The sequence below is a fragment of the Thalassophryne amazonica genome, chromosome 10 (assembly GCF_902500255.1).
Source record: "Thalassophryne amazonica chromosome 10, fThaAma1.1, whole genome shotgun sequence".
In the NCBI taxonomy this organism is placed as follows: domain Eukaryota; kingdom Metazoa; phylum Chordata; class Actinopteri; order Batrachoidiformes; family Batrachoididae; genus Thalassophryne; species Thalassophryne amazonica.
In genome coordinates, this window is record NC_047112.1 from 40,411,213 (window position 1) to 40,427,547 (window position 16,335).

The window sequence follows — 16,335 nt, forward strand, 5'->3', positions numbered from 1 at the left end:
ATCCAAAGACATGCGGGTTAGGTGGATTGGGATCTTTAAATTGTCCGTAGGTGTGTGAGGGGCTGTGAATGTGTTTGATTGTCTGTTTGTCGCCTGTGACAGACTGGCGTCCTGTCCTGGGTGTACCCCGCCTCACACTCTATGACTGCTGGGATAGGCTCCAGCCCCCCGCGACCCTTAATTGGACTAAGCGGTTGACGATGAGTGTGTGTGAGTGTGTGTTTTGTTATCATATATGATAAATTGAGGGTGTTTCTGAATGTAAATGCCTATGAACAGGCATTGTGGTTTAGAACATGTGGGGTGTATAATCAGCTGATACTTACTGATCTGTATGACCGGTGTACCTGTTTCATAAAAACTGATTACTCTTTTTTTGTACTCGTACTCAAACTAAATTTTGCTCATGTGACAGAAGTTCAAACCTTTTCTACAACCTGCTTGATAAATGAGGCCCCTCTCTCACTCTCGCCAGTGATTTAAAACAATGATTAAATATCTTTGGTACAACAGGTTGCTCCCCCAAGAAGGCCTATACCGGGTACCTAGGTACTGCCAGTCTAGCTTTGTGCCAAATGAGTGGTTACTTCGAGACACTGAAATGCAGTACTTAAATGGCTATTTTGGCCATGTGGCACACTTCTCTGACCACGATCCAACATGCAGGTGCCTCACTTTTGACAACCCCAGCAACTGGAAAATGACAAGGGGTTGTACCGACGTACTACATAAATGGCTATGTTCATGAGGCATTTATGAGCCAGTTTTCTACCTGAGTGGCACTTAGGGTGGGTCCACAGTGCTGGGTGTGGTAACAGGTGGCACCAGCACACGTTCACAGAACTGACATGATTTGATTAAGTTTCTCTATAAATGGTAAATGGACTTATATAGCGCTTTTCCACCTGCATCAGACACTCAAAGCGCTTTACAATTATGCCTCACATTCACCCCGATGTCAGGGTGCTGCCATACAAGGCGCTCACTACACACCAGTAGCAATAGGGGATTAAAGGCCTTGCCCAAGGGCCCTGAGTGATTTTCCAGTCAGGCGGGGATTTGAACTCATGATCTTCTGGACTCAAGCCCAACACCTTAACCACTAGACCGTCACCTCCCCCATATACAGTAACATTTCTTGTCTTTCCATTAAGTTATCTTTCCTCTTCAAAGACATGCTGTGGACAAGGTCAAATACACTAGGTAATTTTGAGAGTTTGCATTTGACAATTGAAGTTTTATTGAAATAGTGCCACAAAAAATAAAAATCACCAGGGTTGTGTAAAAGTTTTTTTTTTTTTTTTTTACCTTTTTTCTGATTTGCTCTTTTTGTGGATTTCTCACAGCTGTCTCAGATGTTCATACAAGTATCATATAAGCAAAAACAGGAAACAGGAAGGGCCAAAAATGTTTTCACTCACCTAACTGAATAAATTATCAATAAATTTCAGTTACTTGTTTGGCTATCTTAGGAGGAAATGGTCCATTTTGATGGACCTTGCAATACACAAAATCATGTGAGTCCCTTCGGCGGGCTGCTCCCTTATTTTCACTCGGGGTCACCCACAGCAGATCCGATGTGTTTTTGTATGTTAAATTGGTACGTTTTACGCTGGATGCCCTTCCTGACACAACTCTACATTACATGGGGAAACTGGCAGGGATGGGGTTTGAACAGGAAACCTTCTGCACTGAAACCAAGCGCACTCACAACTTATCCACCCCTGCCAACACAAAATTGTTTTATAAACCATGTGTTTTGTGCTTCAACATGCTGACTTTGTCTTATAATAAAAACTGTGTGAATGTCTGAATCAGTAATGTGTGAGAAATATGCAAAAAGTCAAAATGGAGAAAAAATATTTTCCATTGCTTTATAACTAGTAATATCTTCCAAATGGCAACAACACACATCAAGAACAAAACAGATGCTTCAGTTTTTGTAAGATGTAAACATTAGAACATTCAGGTAAAAAAACAAAACCAACAAAAATTCATTTTTTCCCTTTTTTCTTTGCAACTTTGCCTTTCTGCAGTACTTCCTCATCTTCCTTCCCTGTAGCAGCTTCCATCCGCAGTTTTCCCAGAGGAGTCTTAGTATACCAACTCTGTGAACATATGGGAGAAAAAAAAAACAGCACAACTATCATCAATAATGGGATAAATAAAAGCAGTTTAATGTCCTTCTTACAACCACAAGGGAAGTCGTAAAATGCATCTTCTGAAACCCAAAATCCCCCCAGCCAAATGTCTGTTGCTTTTTTTTTTGCAGATCTCACCCCAAATTTTGTGGTTTTTCTTCCATGTTAGAAATATGGAAGGAAAACCATGTTTGACCAAACCTTCCCAGGACTCTCACCTATAGTCATGAGGGTTGGGTCATGACCGAAAAAACTAGATTGTGGGTACAAGCACCTTCCTCAGGAGGGTGGGTGCTGTCTCCGTAACAGATAAGGTAAGAAGGAGGAGATCCAGATGAACATGCCTGGAACACCTCCCTAGAGACCAGACCACTCATCCCAGGCAAACAAACAGGACTTTCTGTCTGTAATGTGCTTGGCGCTGTCCAGACTATGATACGTGCCTTTCAGACAAATATGCCGGGGTGAGCATAACGGACAAACTGCATCCGTGTGTGTGGTCCTCTGAAATGCATAGTGGCAGCACTCAAGCATTGCCACAGACACCCATGTTTTGAGGCAGACATGTCCTCCTTCCTTTTTAAGAAAAAGCACCACGGTTCAGCACTGTGGACAGCTCCTGCAGGAGTGACAGCAAAACGGACAACAGTCTTATAGATTTGCGCCATATACATCCTGCAACAATGTCACCACCACCGTGCATATGTATGCACCAGTACCTCTCACAAAAGAGTCTTAAATAGGTGACTCCCAACTTTTTTTCCCCACAAAGTCTGCCACCGTATTCTGAAGGGGGCTGACCCCAAAAAGTCTGCCACTGTATTCTTAAGGGGGCTGCGACAGACTGTTGGTGACTCTCCTAAATTGTTGACAGTCTTATCTCTGTGTGACCCAGCCTTAAATGGACTGCCAGTGTGAGTGAGAGCATGAATGTGTCTGTCTGTGTGTCGGCCCAGTGGTATATTGTTCAGTCTGTGTACCCCGACTCTTGCCCAACAACTGCTTGGATAGGTTCCAGCTCCTCATGACCCTTAACTGGAATATGTGGGTTTAGGGAATGGATGGCTTGAGAGCAGAACCTCCTTGGTTCGTTTCCCTGTCAGATAACAAAATCGTTATCATCCATTGGGCAAGATCCTTAATACCCAAACTGCTCCTAGTGTGCAGATGAGCACCTTACATGGCAGCATGCTGACAATGGTGTGTAAGTGAATGGGTGAATAAGGGGCATCACTGTAAAGCACTTTGACCAACTGCATCAGATGGAAAAGCACTACAGAAATACTACTTTTTTGAAACCACTGAAAACCACTGAAACCACTGAAAACAATGAATGTATAACAAAAAATAAATATGGTAAATTTACTTTAAGTGCCTCCTCCTCTTCTTGAAACACTGGATCAATCTTGGATAATGGGGCAACAAACTCAGCTGCTGTCACTGGTCTCTTTGCTTGCTGCATGATGCGATGCTTGGTAAGAATGCTTTGGATCACCTTTACTATGTGACCTGGAGTGTAACCATCTGAAATCCTGGTCAGGGAGCTGAGGTCCAGAGCCCCTGTCACCTCACCTCCAAACTTTTTGATCAGTTGTTTCCACAAGACTGCAAGTAAGCAAAGAGACTTACCACAATGACATGACAAAAAATATTGTAATCATAACAATTAAAAGGGTTTCAAATGTGTCTTCTTACTGTATCTTGAGCCGTACTCGGGTCTCGGGATGAGGATAATTTTGCTGTACATTTTACATAGTGGCTTGATGTCAGCATTTAGTGGGTTATTTGTTGTTCCAACAACCAGAACTCGATCCTCCCCTTTGATCAACTTGAGAAACTTTGGTAAGTCTTTGTTCAGGCGTTTTGGATCCAACTGGGTATACAGGAGAAACATATTCAACTATAAGCACTCGGAGAGCACAAACCTCCGCCAAGGCCATAGGGTCACTGACGTCATATGAAATACCCTTTGGTAAAGAGACTTATTCCATGTTGATTCACGCATCTGCCATCATGTTTCGGATTCAGTGGTTAACCCTATGGGGTCCGAGGGCATTTTTTGGACAGTTCACTCGCCTGGCATAAATGTTTTATTATTGCTGTTAACAGCTCTCCCTGCATCCCACAATCAAGTTTTATGTCTCTTTTTTTCAGGACAACCTGTACTTTCAAAATATACGAGGTCTGTGAGAAAAGTAACGGACCTTATTATTTTTTTCAAAAACTATATGGATTCGAATCACGTGTGATTACATCAGACATGCCTGAACCCTCGTGGGCATGCGAGAGTTTTTCACGCCTGTCGGTTACGTCATTCGCCTGTGGGCAGTCTTTGAGTGAGGAGTGGCCCACCCTCTCGTCGATTTTTTCATTGTTTAGGAATGGCTCAGAGACTGCTGCTTTGTTTGCTAAAAATTTTTTCAAAACCTGTAAGGCACAACTGAGTGGACACCATTCGATAAATTCAGCTGGTTTTCTGTGAAAATTTTAACGGCTGATGAGAGACTTTGGAGTTTTACTGTCGGCATAAGGACGGCCCACGGCGCCTGACGGCGATCTGCGCTCCGAGGCGGCGGCGTCTCGCTGTTTCAAGCTGAAAACTTCCTAATTTCAGGCTCTGTGGACCCAAGACGTTGTGAGATAACAGAGAACTTTCAGAAGAATTCGGGATCAGGAGTTTATGCGGACATTCCACTGTTAAAGGAGATTTTGTAATGAAAGAACGTGCGGGCAGATTCACATGTCAGGCCGGACCCGACCGCAGGGGGTCGCCACAGGAAAAACACCTCCGTTGGAAACCTTAACGGACAAGTTGGAACGTGCCCAAGCTGTTAAACAATTTCTCAGATACTCACTTGTTGAAAGCCATCAAAAGCCGCCTGAATTTTACAAATGGTTTTCAACACGGAGGTGTTTTTCATGTCGCGGCGCAGGCGGATTTGCCACGTCGTCACGGATCCGACTCGGCAAATTCGTCCGCACGTTCTTTCATTACAAAATCTCCTTTAACATTGGAATGTCCGGGTAAACTCCTGATGCCGGCTTCTTCTGAAACTTCTCTGTTCTCTGACGACGTCCTGGGTGAACAGAGCTTTAAATTAGGATGTTTTCAGCTCGAAACAGCCAGACGGATGCCACCTCCGACCGCGCCGCGCCGATCCGCTTTGTGGGCTGTGCTTAAAGCGAAAGAAACTCCACAATCTCTCATCAGCCGTTAAACTTTACACCGAAAACCAGCTGAATTTCTTGAATAGTGTACACACGGATATCCCTCACCGTCTCCAGCAGCGTCTCAGACAAAGAGATTCCGACGGGAGGGGGAGTCCACACCTCACTCAAAGCCTGCCCACAGGCGAATGACGTCACCGACAGGCATGACAAAACTCACGCATGCGCACGAGGGTTCAAGCTTGTCTGACATAAAAACATTTGAATCAAATCCATTTATTTTTTGAAAAAAATAAAAAGGACCGCTTTTTATATCACAGACCTCGTATATGCTATAGTTGTGTTTTTGTAATAAAGGTTTACAATCAGAAATAAGAAAGGAAAAAGTAAAGCGGAAATAATTTTTCCACACACATTTATTCAAAACACAGCAAACTATAATACACTAGTAACACATCACTCCTAAAAACAATCTTTGGTGTGTCACGTGAGGTGAATCTTCCCTACAATTGGATTTTGGAAAACCATGTCACAGTGAACCAATTCTGATTGGATACTCACATTGCTCACGTCATCACACAGCTTCTATGTGGAGTACAAAGCTGGTGGACGGTGGCTCGAAAGTCAGCGGAGTTAACTTTTCAGCAAAAAAAGTAAGTTTCTATCTCATATCATTAAAAAGTTATCTATAATTTAGGAAAGCCTGGTCTCAGCCGTCATATACAACGGCGTCGGCCCCAGAGGGTTAAACCCTTAGATCTTCAGCAAATATATTTATAAAGAGAAACTGCATGAACTACACAAGTTTTTTTTTTTTTTTATAAGTTTATTCAATGAGGAGAAACAAATGCTAAATTATTGTTGTGTTGTAACTTAATTTTTTTTTCAGCCTTTGTGACCCGTCTTCATGAAGTTAGATGCAAAAAGGTTGAAATTGGCCCTATCCTGCAATGATAAAGAATCCTTAAAAAAATTACTGGATCCAGATCGTGTTCCGGATCATTACCAAAATTTAATGACTTCTAAGTTAGGCCAAGATACACCCCTGGTAAAAAATTTCAATGAAATCCATTGAGGATTTTTTGAGTAATACTAAGAAACCAACCAACCAACCAACCAACCAACCAACAAACAAACGGACGTGACCAAAAACATAACCTCCTTGGCGGAGGTAATTATTATGTTCAGCAATAACATTAAATAAGCTCTTATGTTTCTGTAGAATACCTCTTTGTCTTCCTTTGGAACTTTCTTATAGAACATTTTCTCTGCATCTCCAATCCAGATAACTGATGGCTGCATCAGCTTTGCTACCTGTACGAAAGTTGTGATAACACCTTTACTTTATGAACAAAACAGAACATAATGTACTAAAAATGACCAAATGTTGTACCAAAAACATACAAGAACCCAGCAGAGCGGTGTATACTACAAAAATTAATTTTGATAATTAAAAATTTGGGGGGAGGGGGAGGATGACGGGAGACAAAGAAAAAGACTGACTCAAAGAAAAGCACACCTGCAAGCAAAATCCTCTTTATACAACCCCTGGCAAAAATTATGGAATCACCGGCCTCGGAGGATGTTCATTCTGTTGTTTAATTTTGTAGAAAAAAAGCAGATCACAGACATGACACAAAACTAAAGTCATTTCAAATGGCAACTTTCTGGCTTTAAGAAACACTATAAGAAATCAAGAAAAAAAGATTGTGGCAGTCAGTAACGGTTACTTTTTTAGACCAAGCAGAGGAAAAAAATATGGACTCACTCAATTCTGAGGAATAAATTATGGAATCACCCTGTAAATTTCCATCCCCAAAACTAACACCTGCATCAAATCACATCTGCTCGTTGACATTAACCCTATGTCATGAAACTGACCCTATGTGTCTTTTTGCAAGGAATGTTTTCACAGTTTTTGCTCTATGGCAAGATGCATTATCTTCTTGAAAAATGATTTCATCATCCTTAAACATCAGAAAAGTGTCCAAAATATCAACGTAAACTTTTGCATTTATTGATGATGTAATGACAGCCATCTCCCCAGTGCCTTTACATGACCTGCAGCCCCATATCACCAATGACTGTGGAAATTTACATGTTGTCTTCAGGCAATCATCTTTATAAATCTCATTGGAACGGCACCAAACAAAAGTTCCAGCATCATCACCTTGCCCAATGCAGATTCGAGATTCATCATTGAATATGACTTTCATCCAGTCATCCACAGTCCACGATTGCTTTTCTTTAACTCATTGTAACCTTGTTTTTTTCTATTTAGGTGTTAATGATGGCTTTCGTTTAGCTTTTCTGTATGTAAATCCCATTTCCTTTAGGCAGTTTCTTACAGTTCGGTCACAGACGTTGACTCCAGTTTCCTCCCATTCGCTCCTCATTTGTTTTGTTGTGTATTTTCGATTTTTGAGACATATTGCTTTAAGTTTTCTGTCTTGACGCTTTGATGTCTTCCTTGGTCTACCAGTATGTTTGCCTTTAACAACCTTCCCATGTTGTTTGTATTTGGTCCAGAGTTTAGACACAGCTGACTGTGAACAACCAACATCTTTTGCAACATTGCGTGATGATTTACCCTCTTTTAAGAGTTTGATAATCCTCTCCTTTGTTTCAACTGACATCTCTCGTGTTGGAGCCATGATTCATGTCAGTCCACTTGGTGCAACAGCTCTCCAAGGTGTGATCACTCCTTTTTAGATGCAGACTAACAAGCAGATGTGATATGATGCAGGTGTTAGTTTTGGGGATGAAAATTTACAGGGTGATTCCATAATTTATTCCTCAGAATTGAGTGAGTCCATATTTTTTTCCTCTGCTTGGTCTAAAAAAGTAACCGTTACTGACTGCCACAATCTTTTTTTCTTGATTTCTTATAGTGTTTCTTAAAGCCAGAAAGTTGCCATTTGAAATGACTTTAGTTTTGTGTCATGTCTGTGATCTGCTTTTTTTCTACAAAATTAAACAACTGAATGAACATCCTCCGAGGCCGGTGATTCCATAATTTTTGCCAGGGGTTGTAAATCACACCCCTCCTGGAATTGTGGGTACCTGTCCTCTACATGCCCACATTCAACAACAACTGGGCAATGCAAAACACCTCATGAATATTCAAGTATAAACAAGGCAGGACAAGAAACATTTCTGAAAACTTCTCATGTGTGGTCACAGCAGTGGGATGATTAAAAAACAATAAATGCACCAAGTGGCAAAAACAAGTCTTCAAGTAGTTTTGAGCACAACTATTCACTCATTGTATCGCGTGCTCCTTCCTCATTTTGACAACAAAATCATGGATATAACTTTAACAAGTTCACCACAGGGACTAAAATGAACCTTCTACATAACAGAATAAGTAGACAAGCATTTATCATTACAGTTGTCTAAGAATCCTTTATGCTGCTGCGATGCAACTGCTGTCTTTATTAAGATGAACTCTCTCTTAATGAAATTTGAACAGCGAAAAAATTGCAGACCCATTTTTAAAATAAAATTGCAAGAGGGAAACAGTGTGCTTCATGCCAGTTGCAGAAGGCAGGATTTCACACTCAGTGGTGCAAGACAGCACTGATGAAATCTTAAATGTGCAATTTAATGTAAGATCTGAGTTGGCTCCCTTTGTTGGATATGTGGATAGAGTAACATTTTTTTCAACCATGCAGTTGGTACAGTATGTGTTGTTGTGACTGTCAAAACATGACCTTAAATGCTGTAAATAGCCTTTATTTCTATTTATAAATTACTCTCACTACAGTTCAGTACAGTTGTGTTTCCGTTAGTGGGGAGAGATGAACTCTGACCCGGAAAAATATTGTATACATGGGCACTGCACATGCACAGGAGCAATGCCATTTTAGCTTAATGAGAAAAATTTACAGTAGGTGAAGTGAACCTGTTATGTAGTTGACACAGTGAACTTGATCCTTTCACAGACTATGACCTTTGTTCGCTGTGATGTTCACAAAGAACTGATGGTTGATTTGACTGCTTTGATGGGCATCCTGGCACCATTTGGCTGCAACAGATAGATTTCTACTTTAGGTAAGTAGGGATGGACTGCTATGGTCTGTCTACGTGGTTGCCACTTGAGAGCCAGAGGCCTCAGTCATGCACAGCAACGCAGTTTTGACTTATGGTTAAAATTTTAAATAAACTAATTCCGGACAGGTTTTTCGAAATTAACGTCACCTCTGTCATTTTTACAAAGCGAAAATATCAGCCATATGTTTTAGTTTTAAAGTAAATAATTTTGAAGGAACTGAATTTTGTAAAGTAATTTTGAAGGTTTGAGTGTTTACAGATACACATGCCGAATGGCATTATGGGAAAATGGAGCTCCCTGTTATCAGTGGTTGACTGGTTTATAAATACCAACACACAAGTTACTGTAATGTGTGTTTTTCTTTTTTTTTTGCAAATAAATCTGTATTTGTAAAGATGTCATTTTTTTTTTTAATTTGTAAAAAAAAAAAAAAGGCAATTTGGAAACTGAAATTTCTGTTTAAGTGATTCAGCCGCACAATTATCAAATGTATGGCAATTGGTCTTCACACTGCCATAAACACTGCCATCTATTGGATGGGAGTGTGAACTGTGCCCACGAAAAGATATTAGCGGAACTAAATTTAGCAGAAGTTAATTTGTCCGCTGATGGTTTTCAAAGTTAGCTGAAAAGCTAATCAGCTAACAAAAAAGTTAGCTTCGCTAATTAGCAGAATTGTGCCCACCACTGCAATACAATACCATTTTTATATGTGACAGTGACCCATAATTATTTAGGAACTGTTCAGTTGTCAAATCTTTAAGCCAAGGGACATCACAAAACACATGCAACCCATCATTCTTTTGGTTCCATTTTGCTATTGAACTGAAAGACTCTGAAAGATGTTATGAGTGGATCCCATATTTTATATTTTAGTGACTACAGTGGGGTAAAAAAGTATTTAGTCAGTCCCTGATTGTGCAAGTTCTCCTACTTAGAAAGATGACAGATAAGAGAGAATAATTTTCATCATAGGTACACTTCAACTATGAGAGACAAAATGAGAAAAAAATTCCAGGAAATCACATTGTAGGATTTTTAAAGAATGTATTTGTAAATTATGGTGGAAAATAAGTATTTGGTCAATAACAAAAGTTCAACTCAATACTTTGTAACATAATCTTTGTTGGCAATGACAGAGGTCAAATGTTTCCCGTAAGTCTTCACCTGGTTGCACACTGGTATTTTGGCCCATTCCTCCATGCAGATCTCCTCTAGAGCAGTGATGTTTTGGGGCTGTCACTGGGCAACATGGACTTTCAACTCCCTCAACAAAACAAGCGGTGTGTTTGGGATCACTGTCATGCTGGAAGACCGAGCCACGGTGCATCTTCAATGCTCTCACTGATGGAAGGAGATTTTGGCTTAAAATCTCATGATACATGGCCCGTTCATTCTTCCCTTAACACGGATCAGTCGCCCTGTCCCCTTTGCAGAAAAACAACCCCAAAGCATGATGTTTCCACCCCCATGCTTCACAGTATATACGGTGTTCTTGGAATGCAACTCAGCATTCTTCTTCCTCCAAACACGAGTTGAATTTTTACCAAAAAGTTATATTTTGGTTTCATCTGACCACATGATATTCTCCCAATCCTCTTCTGGATCATCCATATACTCTCTGGCAAACTTCAGATGGGCCTGGACACGTACTGGCTTAAGCAGGGGGACACGCCTGGCACTACAGGATTTGAATCCCTCTCTGTGTAGTGTGTAGCCTTTGTTACTTTGGTCCCAGCTCTCTGCAGGTCATTCATCAGGTCCCTCCGTGTAGTTCTGGGATTTTTGTTCACCGTTCTCATGATCATTTTGACCCCATGGGATGAGATCTTGCATGGAGCCCCAGATCGAGGGAGATTATCAATGGTCTTGTATGTCTTCCATTTTCTTACAATTGCTCCCACAGTTGATTTATTCATACCAACCTGCTTGACTATTGTAGATTCACTCTTCCCAGCCTGGTGCAGGTCTACAATGTTCTTCCTGGTGTCCTTTGACAGCTCTTTGGTCTTGGCCATGGTTGAGTTTAGAGTCTGACTGTTTGAGGCTGTGGATAGGTGTCTTTTATACAGATAACTGTTGGGAAAGTGTAGGTACACGGACCCACAACAGGGGGCGCAAATGAACGGACAATGGATGAGGTCAAATAACAACACTTTACTGTTGTGAATGGGCACAACAAATACAATCAGATTACAACAATAGACAAAAGCCAAATCACAAAAGGTGTCGTGTGGGCAGGCTCGAAGATAGGAGACATCTGTCCAAAGCAGAACCGGAACCACACGATTTCCTCCGCCACCAGACCCCGGGAATACTGGAGCCGCCAAGTCCCGAACTCCCAGGTAGCCACTGCCTTCGCGTGTCGGACCTGGTACTGCTGGCGAGGAACAAAAGAACAATTAAACGTGGGTGCGTCTGCACCCAGGAATCCGCACGGCAGGAACACTACCTCCACCACTCGTTGGAAAAGGAGTCAGCTAAACAACTCACAAAAGTCACAAAAGATCACTGTTAACCAGTCAGCTGAGCACGTTACCTTCCAGGTAGAACGATATCTCGGCAAAGAGGTGGAGGCGTCGTCCTGCTGATATTCCCCTGCTGATCAGATGATGGGTAACAGCTGTTGCAGGTGATGCGTGACAGCTGTCACCCTGGCTGCTCCTGTGAGGCGACTGCGCCCTCTCGTGCCTGAAGCCCGCACTTCAGGCAGGGCGCCCTCTGGTGGTGGGCCAGCAGTACCTCCTCTTCTGGCGGCCCACACAACAGATAAGTTCCAACAGATGCCATTAATACAGGTAACAGGTGGAGGACAGAAGAGCTTCTTAAATAAGAAATTACAAGTCTGTGAGTGCCAGAAATCTTGCTTGTGGGTGACCAAATACTTATTTTCCACCATAATTTAGAAATATTTTTTTTTAAATCCTACAATGTGATTTCCTGGAATTTTTTTCTCATTTTGTCTCTCATAGTTGAAGTGTACCTATGTTGAAAATTACAGACCTCTCTCATCTTTCTAAGTAGGAGAACTTGCACAATCAGGAACTGACTAAATACTTTTTTACTCCACTGTATCTGCCTAATACACAATACTGGTAACCAAAAATTTTAAAGTTCTTTTTATTTTGCAAGCAGTTTTCCTACGCTAATGCATCTTTTCTTTGTCTGTTCTTATTTTTTCTGCCATCTTTTTGTATTTGAAGCAGCAATTACAAACATCTGGGCTACAGGTGAGCCATGAGATGTAATATTAAAAAAGGGTTTGCTTATTAATTTTGCAAAAGGTTTAAGGTTTATGTTTCTTAATTATGTTAATTATTGATACATTGTTATCTGATACATTATTAATTAAGTTTAACAATGTTTCAGAAGTCATAAAGGCAAGTCATGGGATTTAAAATTATGTCATTCTTCATTTATTTGAGCTAGTGGAACAACTTGCCCATAAGGACAACTTGATTTTTGACTGTCAGCCCATCTTATTTTTGCCCAAATGAAAGGGTCTATCACACTTCAATCAACACTATCTTTTAAATATACTTCGCTTGTGCTGTTTGTCTGAGATACACTACAAAAATAACTCTCAATTTCCTCCTCAAAATATTATCTTTGGAAAATCTGTCCACCAATAAGAAACAGTCATGTGACTATATCCTTGCAAAATAGACATTAACCATTTTGATGTATTCACCGTCAAAGTAAACAAAAACCACTGAGTTCACACTGTAAAAAATTCTGTTTTTCCCCATTCTTTTCAATAAAGGGCCTGGAGGAGATATTGCCATGTATCATCAAAGTCCAGTTTTATGACAGGTTTCATGTTTATCAGAGTTTAGCAGCAGCAGGTGAAATCAGGCTAATTTCCCCAAAGTTTACGACTTAGTTTCTCAAGGCAAAATACATCAATATTTTCCTAATTCTTTCTTTCTTTAGAACAGTGAGCTCATTTGACATTTATTTTCAAGTGATATCCACTTTAACTTCTCAAATGAATAAACAGTCAAGACTTTTCTGCACATTTGAGAAGGTTTTGTCTCCATCTAGTGGGCAATGTGAGCAATTCAAGGATTCTGTTACAGTTCTGACTTTCATCCATCCATTTACTATACCTGCTTACTCCAATTAAGGGTCACGGAGGATAGACCCTATCTCACCAGTCATACGGCACAAGGCAGGGTACTCCCCAGACAGGACTCCAGCTTGTCACAGGGCCACATATAGACAGACAAACACATTTAAACGCACACCTACGGGCAATTTTTAAAGTTTCCAATTCACCTAACCTGCATGTCTTTTGATTGTGGGAGGAAGCCAGAGCACCCAGAGAGAACCCACTCAAACTTGGGGAGAACATGCAAACTGCACACAGAAAGGCCAGAGGTGGGAAGCAATCCCTTGACCTTCTTGCCATGAGACAATAGTGCTAACCATGAAGTGACCATTTGCTGGTCCAGTTCCGACTTGAAACACAAAATTCAGTAAAAAAGGCATTTATAAAATTCAGAAATGCATGACTTTTTTTGGCAGGCAGAGTTTTGACCTCCTAGTATTAGTGCATAAAAATATTTGATTTTGACAGTTTTACGGTTCTTGTGTTTTACTGCAGAAAGTTTTGCTGTATGGATGGACAGAAAGACAGCAATTTCTCTTGACAAGCACAACTTACAGTTGTGACCCTCTGTGTGTGTGTGTGTGTGTGTGTATATACATACATACATACATATATATATATATATATATATATATATATATATATATATATATATATATATATATATATATATATATATATACACATATCATTATATATACATATTATTTAGTTTGATAGCAACAAGTCATCACATACACCATGATGACACGGTGCAGTCAAATACTTTGATAAATGTAAGTATTTCAGTTCAAGAAATAACCAAAGTAATGTGGAAAGTTTAACTGAGGCATAAGAATTGTGTATACTTTAAACCTGCTAAGATGGCACTGGGCTGCATTTGATTAGTGTGTTACCTTAAATACCATGTGAAGCATCATGGTGAGGCCAGTCTCGCCTGGGTATTTTCCTGCTGTATTGACAGGTGACAAGTCAAACAAGCTGGCACTCGTCTCCTGGCAGACAGCGTGGACGAGCATCTTCTTACCCACACCTGATGGCCCTACCAGCAGGACAGCCTTTATCAAGGGAGCTTTCTCGTGTACCACTGAGGAGCCTGCAAACATCATGACTAATGGTCAAACAGCAAGCAAATGTTTTCTTCATTTACATCTTAACTGCAATTAAGAGTCAGAGGCATCCAACAGGAACAACGCATACCTAAAGGTAAAACTGCATGCAGAGCTAAGACCTGCCGCACATCTGATAAGGACGGCATTGGCTCAATATCATTTTGCCTCAGAGTGGTACCAAGATAGTTGTAGTCACCTAGAAAGACAGGCAAAACAACATCTCACATTACCAGTCTATAACAGTCTAGTTATTAACTGGACTGAAAATCATTTTGGGACAGCAGAAGACAGGATTTGAGAATCTGTATTTTGACCACAGTTTACCTTGTTCATGAAAGGTCTTAGTGGAACTCACAGACCAGAAGAGGGCAGCATATCATTACTAAATAAAGTCTAGCAATGAAGTGCAGTTGGAGCAAAAGCTCACATATATGATCACGAGAAGACAAAAACAGTTGGAAAAGATGCCACAGCTGCATGAAAAAATTGATTGTGTCTCACCCAAATAATCCTGCAGCCTGACATCATCTGCCTGTTTCAACAAGCCCTGTTCCACCAACTCCTGACACAGAGACTCAAGAGTCCTAGCAGAGGTACATAAAATATGTAATCAGTAGCATTTATGAATTTAACAGACTGCATTCAGTTATTTACTGAAAACTGCATACTTTATACATTCAAGCACCACATCACCTTACCTATGAGCAGTCAAATCTTTCTCCTTTTTCTCCTTTTCACCTTTTGCTCCTTTATTTTTCTAGGATGTGAACATTGGTACACAGATTAAATAAACCACAATAAACTGTCAAGAAATAAATCCAAGCCTTATAGAAGACTAGTGCAACACCTATGGATAAAGCCACAATAATCTATCCAAAATCTCCCCCCCCCCCCCCCCCCCCCAAAAAAAAAATATATATATATGTCAAATATATATTTTGGCAAATTTATGTATAAATATTAAGTTGTAAAACACTGGGTCCAGGTCACCACCACAAAAAGTAAGAGTGAGTGAAAATGTATTAAATTAATTATTTATTTAGACCCTCACTGTCATGGGTTTGGCCTGATCAGGGCGTTGAGCCCATTTTTTTCCGCCTTTCTGTTGTTCTCTATCTACCCCAGCTTTATTAGTTGTTTATTTTCATCCTGGGTTATGCTCTGTTATGCTGTCACTTTTCTTTGTTACTTTTTATTTTGGCCTTTAGTTCAGTTCTGTTCTCGTTTTCTTCACTCAGTTGTGTTTCATTTATTGTTCATTAATCTATCACTTAGTTATTGAGTTTCTGTTGGGGAAAGTGTAGTGACACGGACCCACAAATGAACAGTCAATAGATGAGCCAAAAGGTAACAATTTAATGTTGTGAATGTGCACAACGATGATACAGACAATCACAGAATCTGACAGCAGTCAATACACCAAGGTGACGTGTGGGCAGGCTCGAGGATAGGAGACGTCTGTCCTGAGAAGAGCCGGAACCACACGATTTCCACCGCCACAGAACACGGAGAATACTGGAGCCGCCAAGTCCCGAATTCCCAGGTGATCACCGTCCCCGACTGTCGGATCTGGTACTGCTGGCGAGGAGCACAAACAGTGAGATGTGGGTGTGTGCACACCCAGTAACAAAAACAGTCAGAAGGTGGAAAGTCACCTCCACCTCTAATCACACACTCGTGCAGCTCCTGTCTAACCACTTATCTGGTTGGGGTGTGAAGCGAAGCCGTCGCTGATCACACCAAACGCAA

General features: G+C 40.8%; 1 protein-coding gene across 1 annotated transcript in view; it reads right to left on the reverse strand.

Annotated features, from left to right (window-relative positions):
- Positions 1-1,611: 1,611 nt before the first annotated feature.
- zgc:153738 (uncharacterized protein LOC558115 homolog) overlaps positions 1,612-16,335 on the reverse strand; it is a 47,494-nt gene continuing 32,770 nt past the window's right edge. The window contains exons 12-19 of the mRNA XM_034179874.1: positions 15,285-15,343; positions 15,088-15,170; positions 14,675-14,782; positions 14,371-14,570; positions 6,537-6,623; positions 3,837-4,014; positions 3,508-3,746; positions 1,612-2,108 (exon numbers count right to left, since the gene is read on the reverse strand). Coding sequence (XP_034035765.1) covers positions 1,995-2,108; positions 3,508-3,746; positions 3,837-4,014; positions 6,537-6,623; positions 14,371-14,570; positions 14,675-14,782; positions 15,088-15,170; positions 15,285-15,343 — 1,068 coding nt within the window. The 3' untranslated portion in view covers positions 1,612-1,994. The remainder of the gene's footprint in view (positions 2,109-3,507; positions 3,747-3,836; positions 4,015-6,536; positions 6,624-14,370; positions 14,571-14,674; positions 14,783-15,087; positions 15,171-15,284; positions 15,344-16,335) is intronic.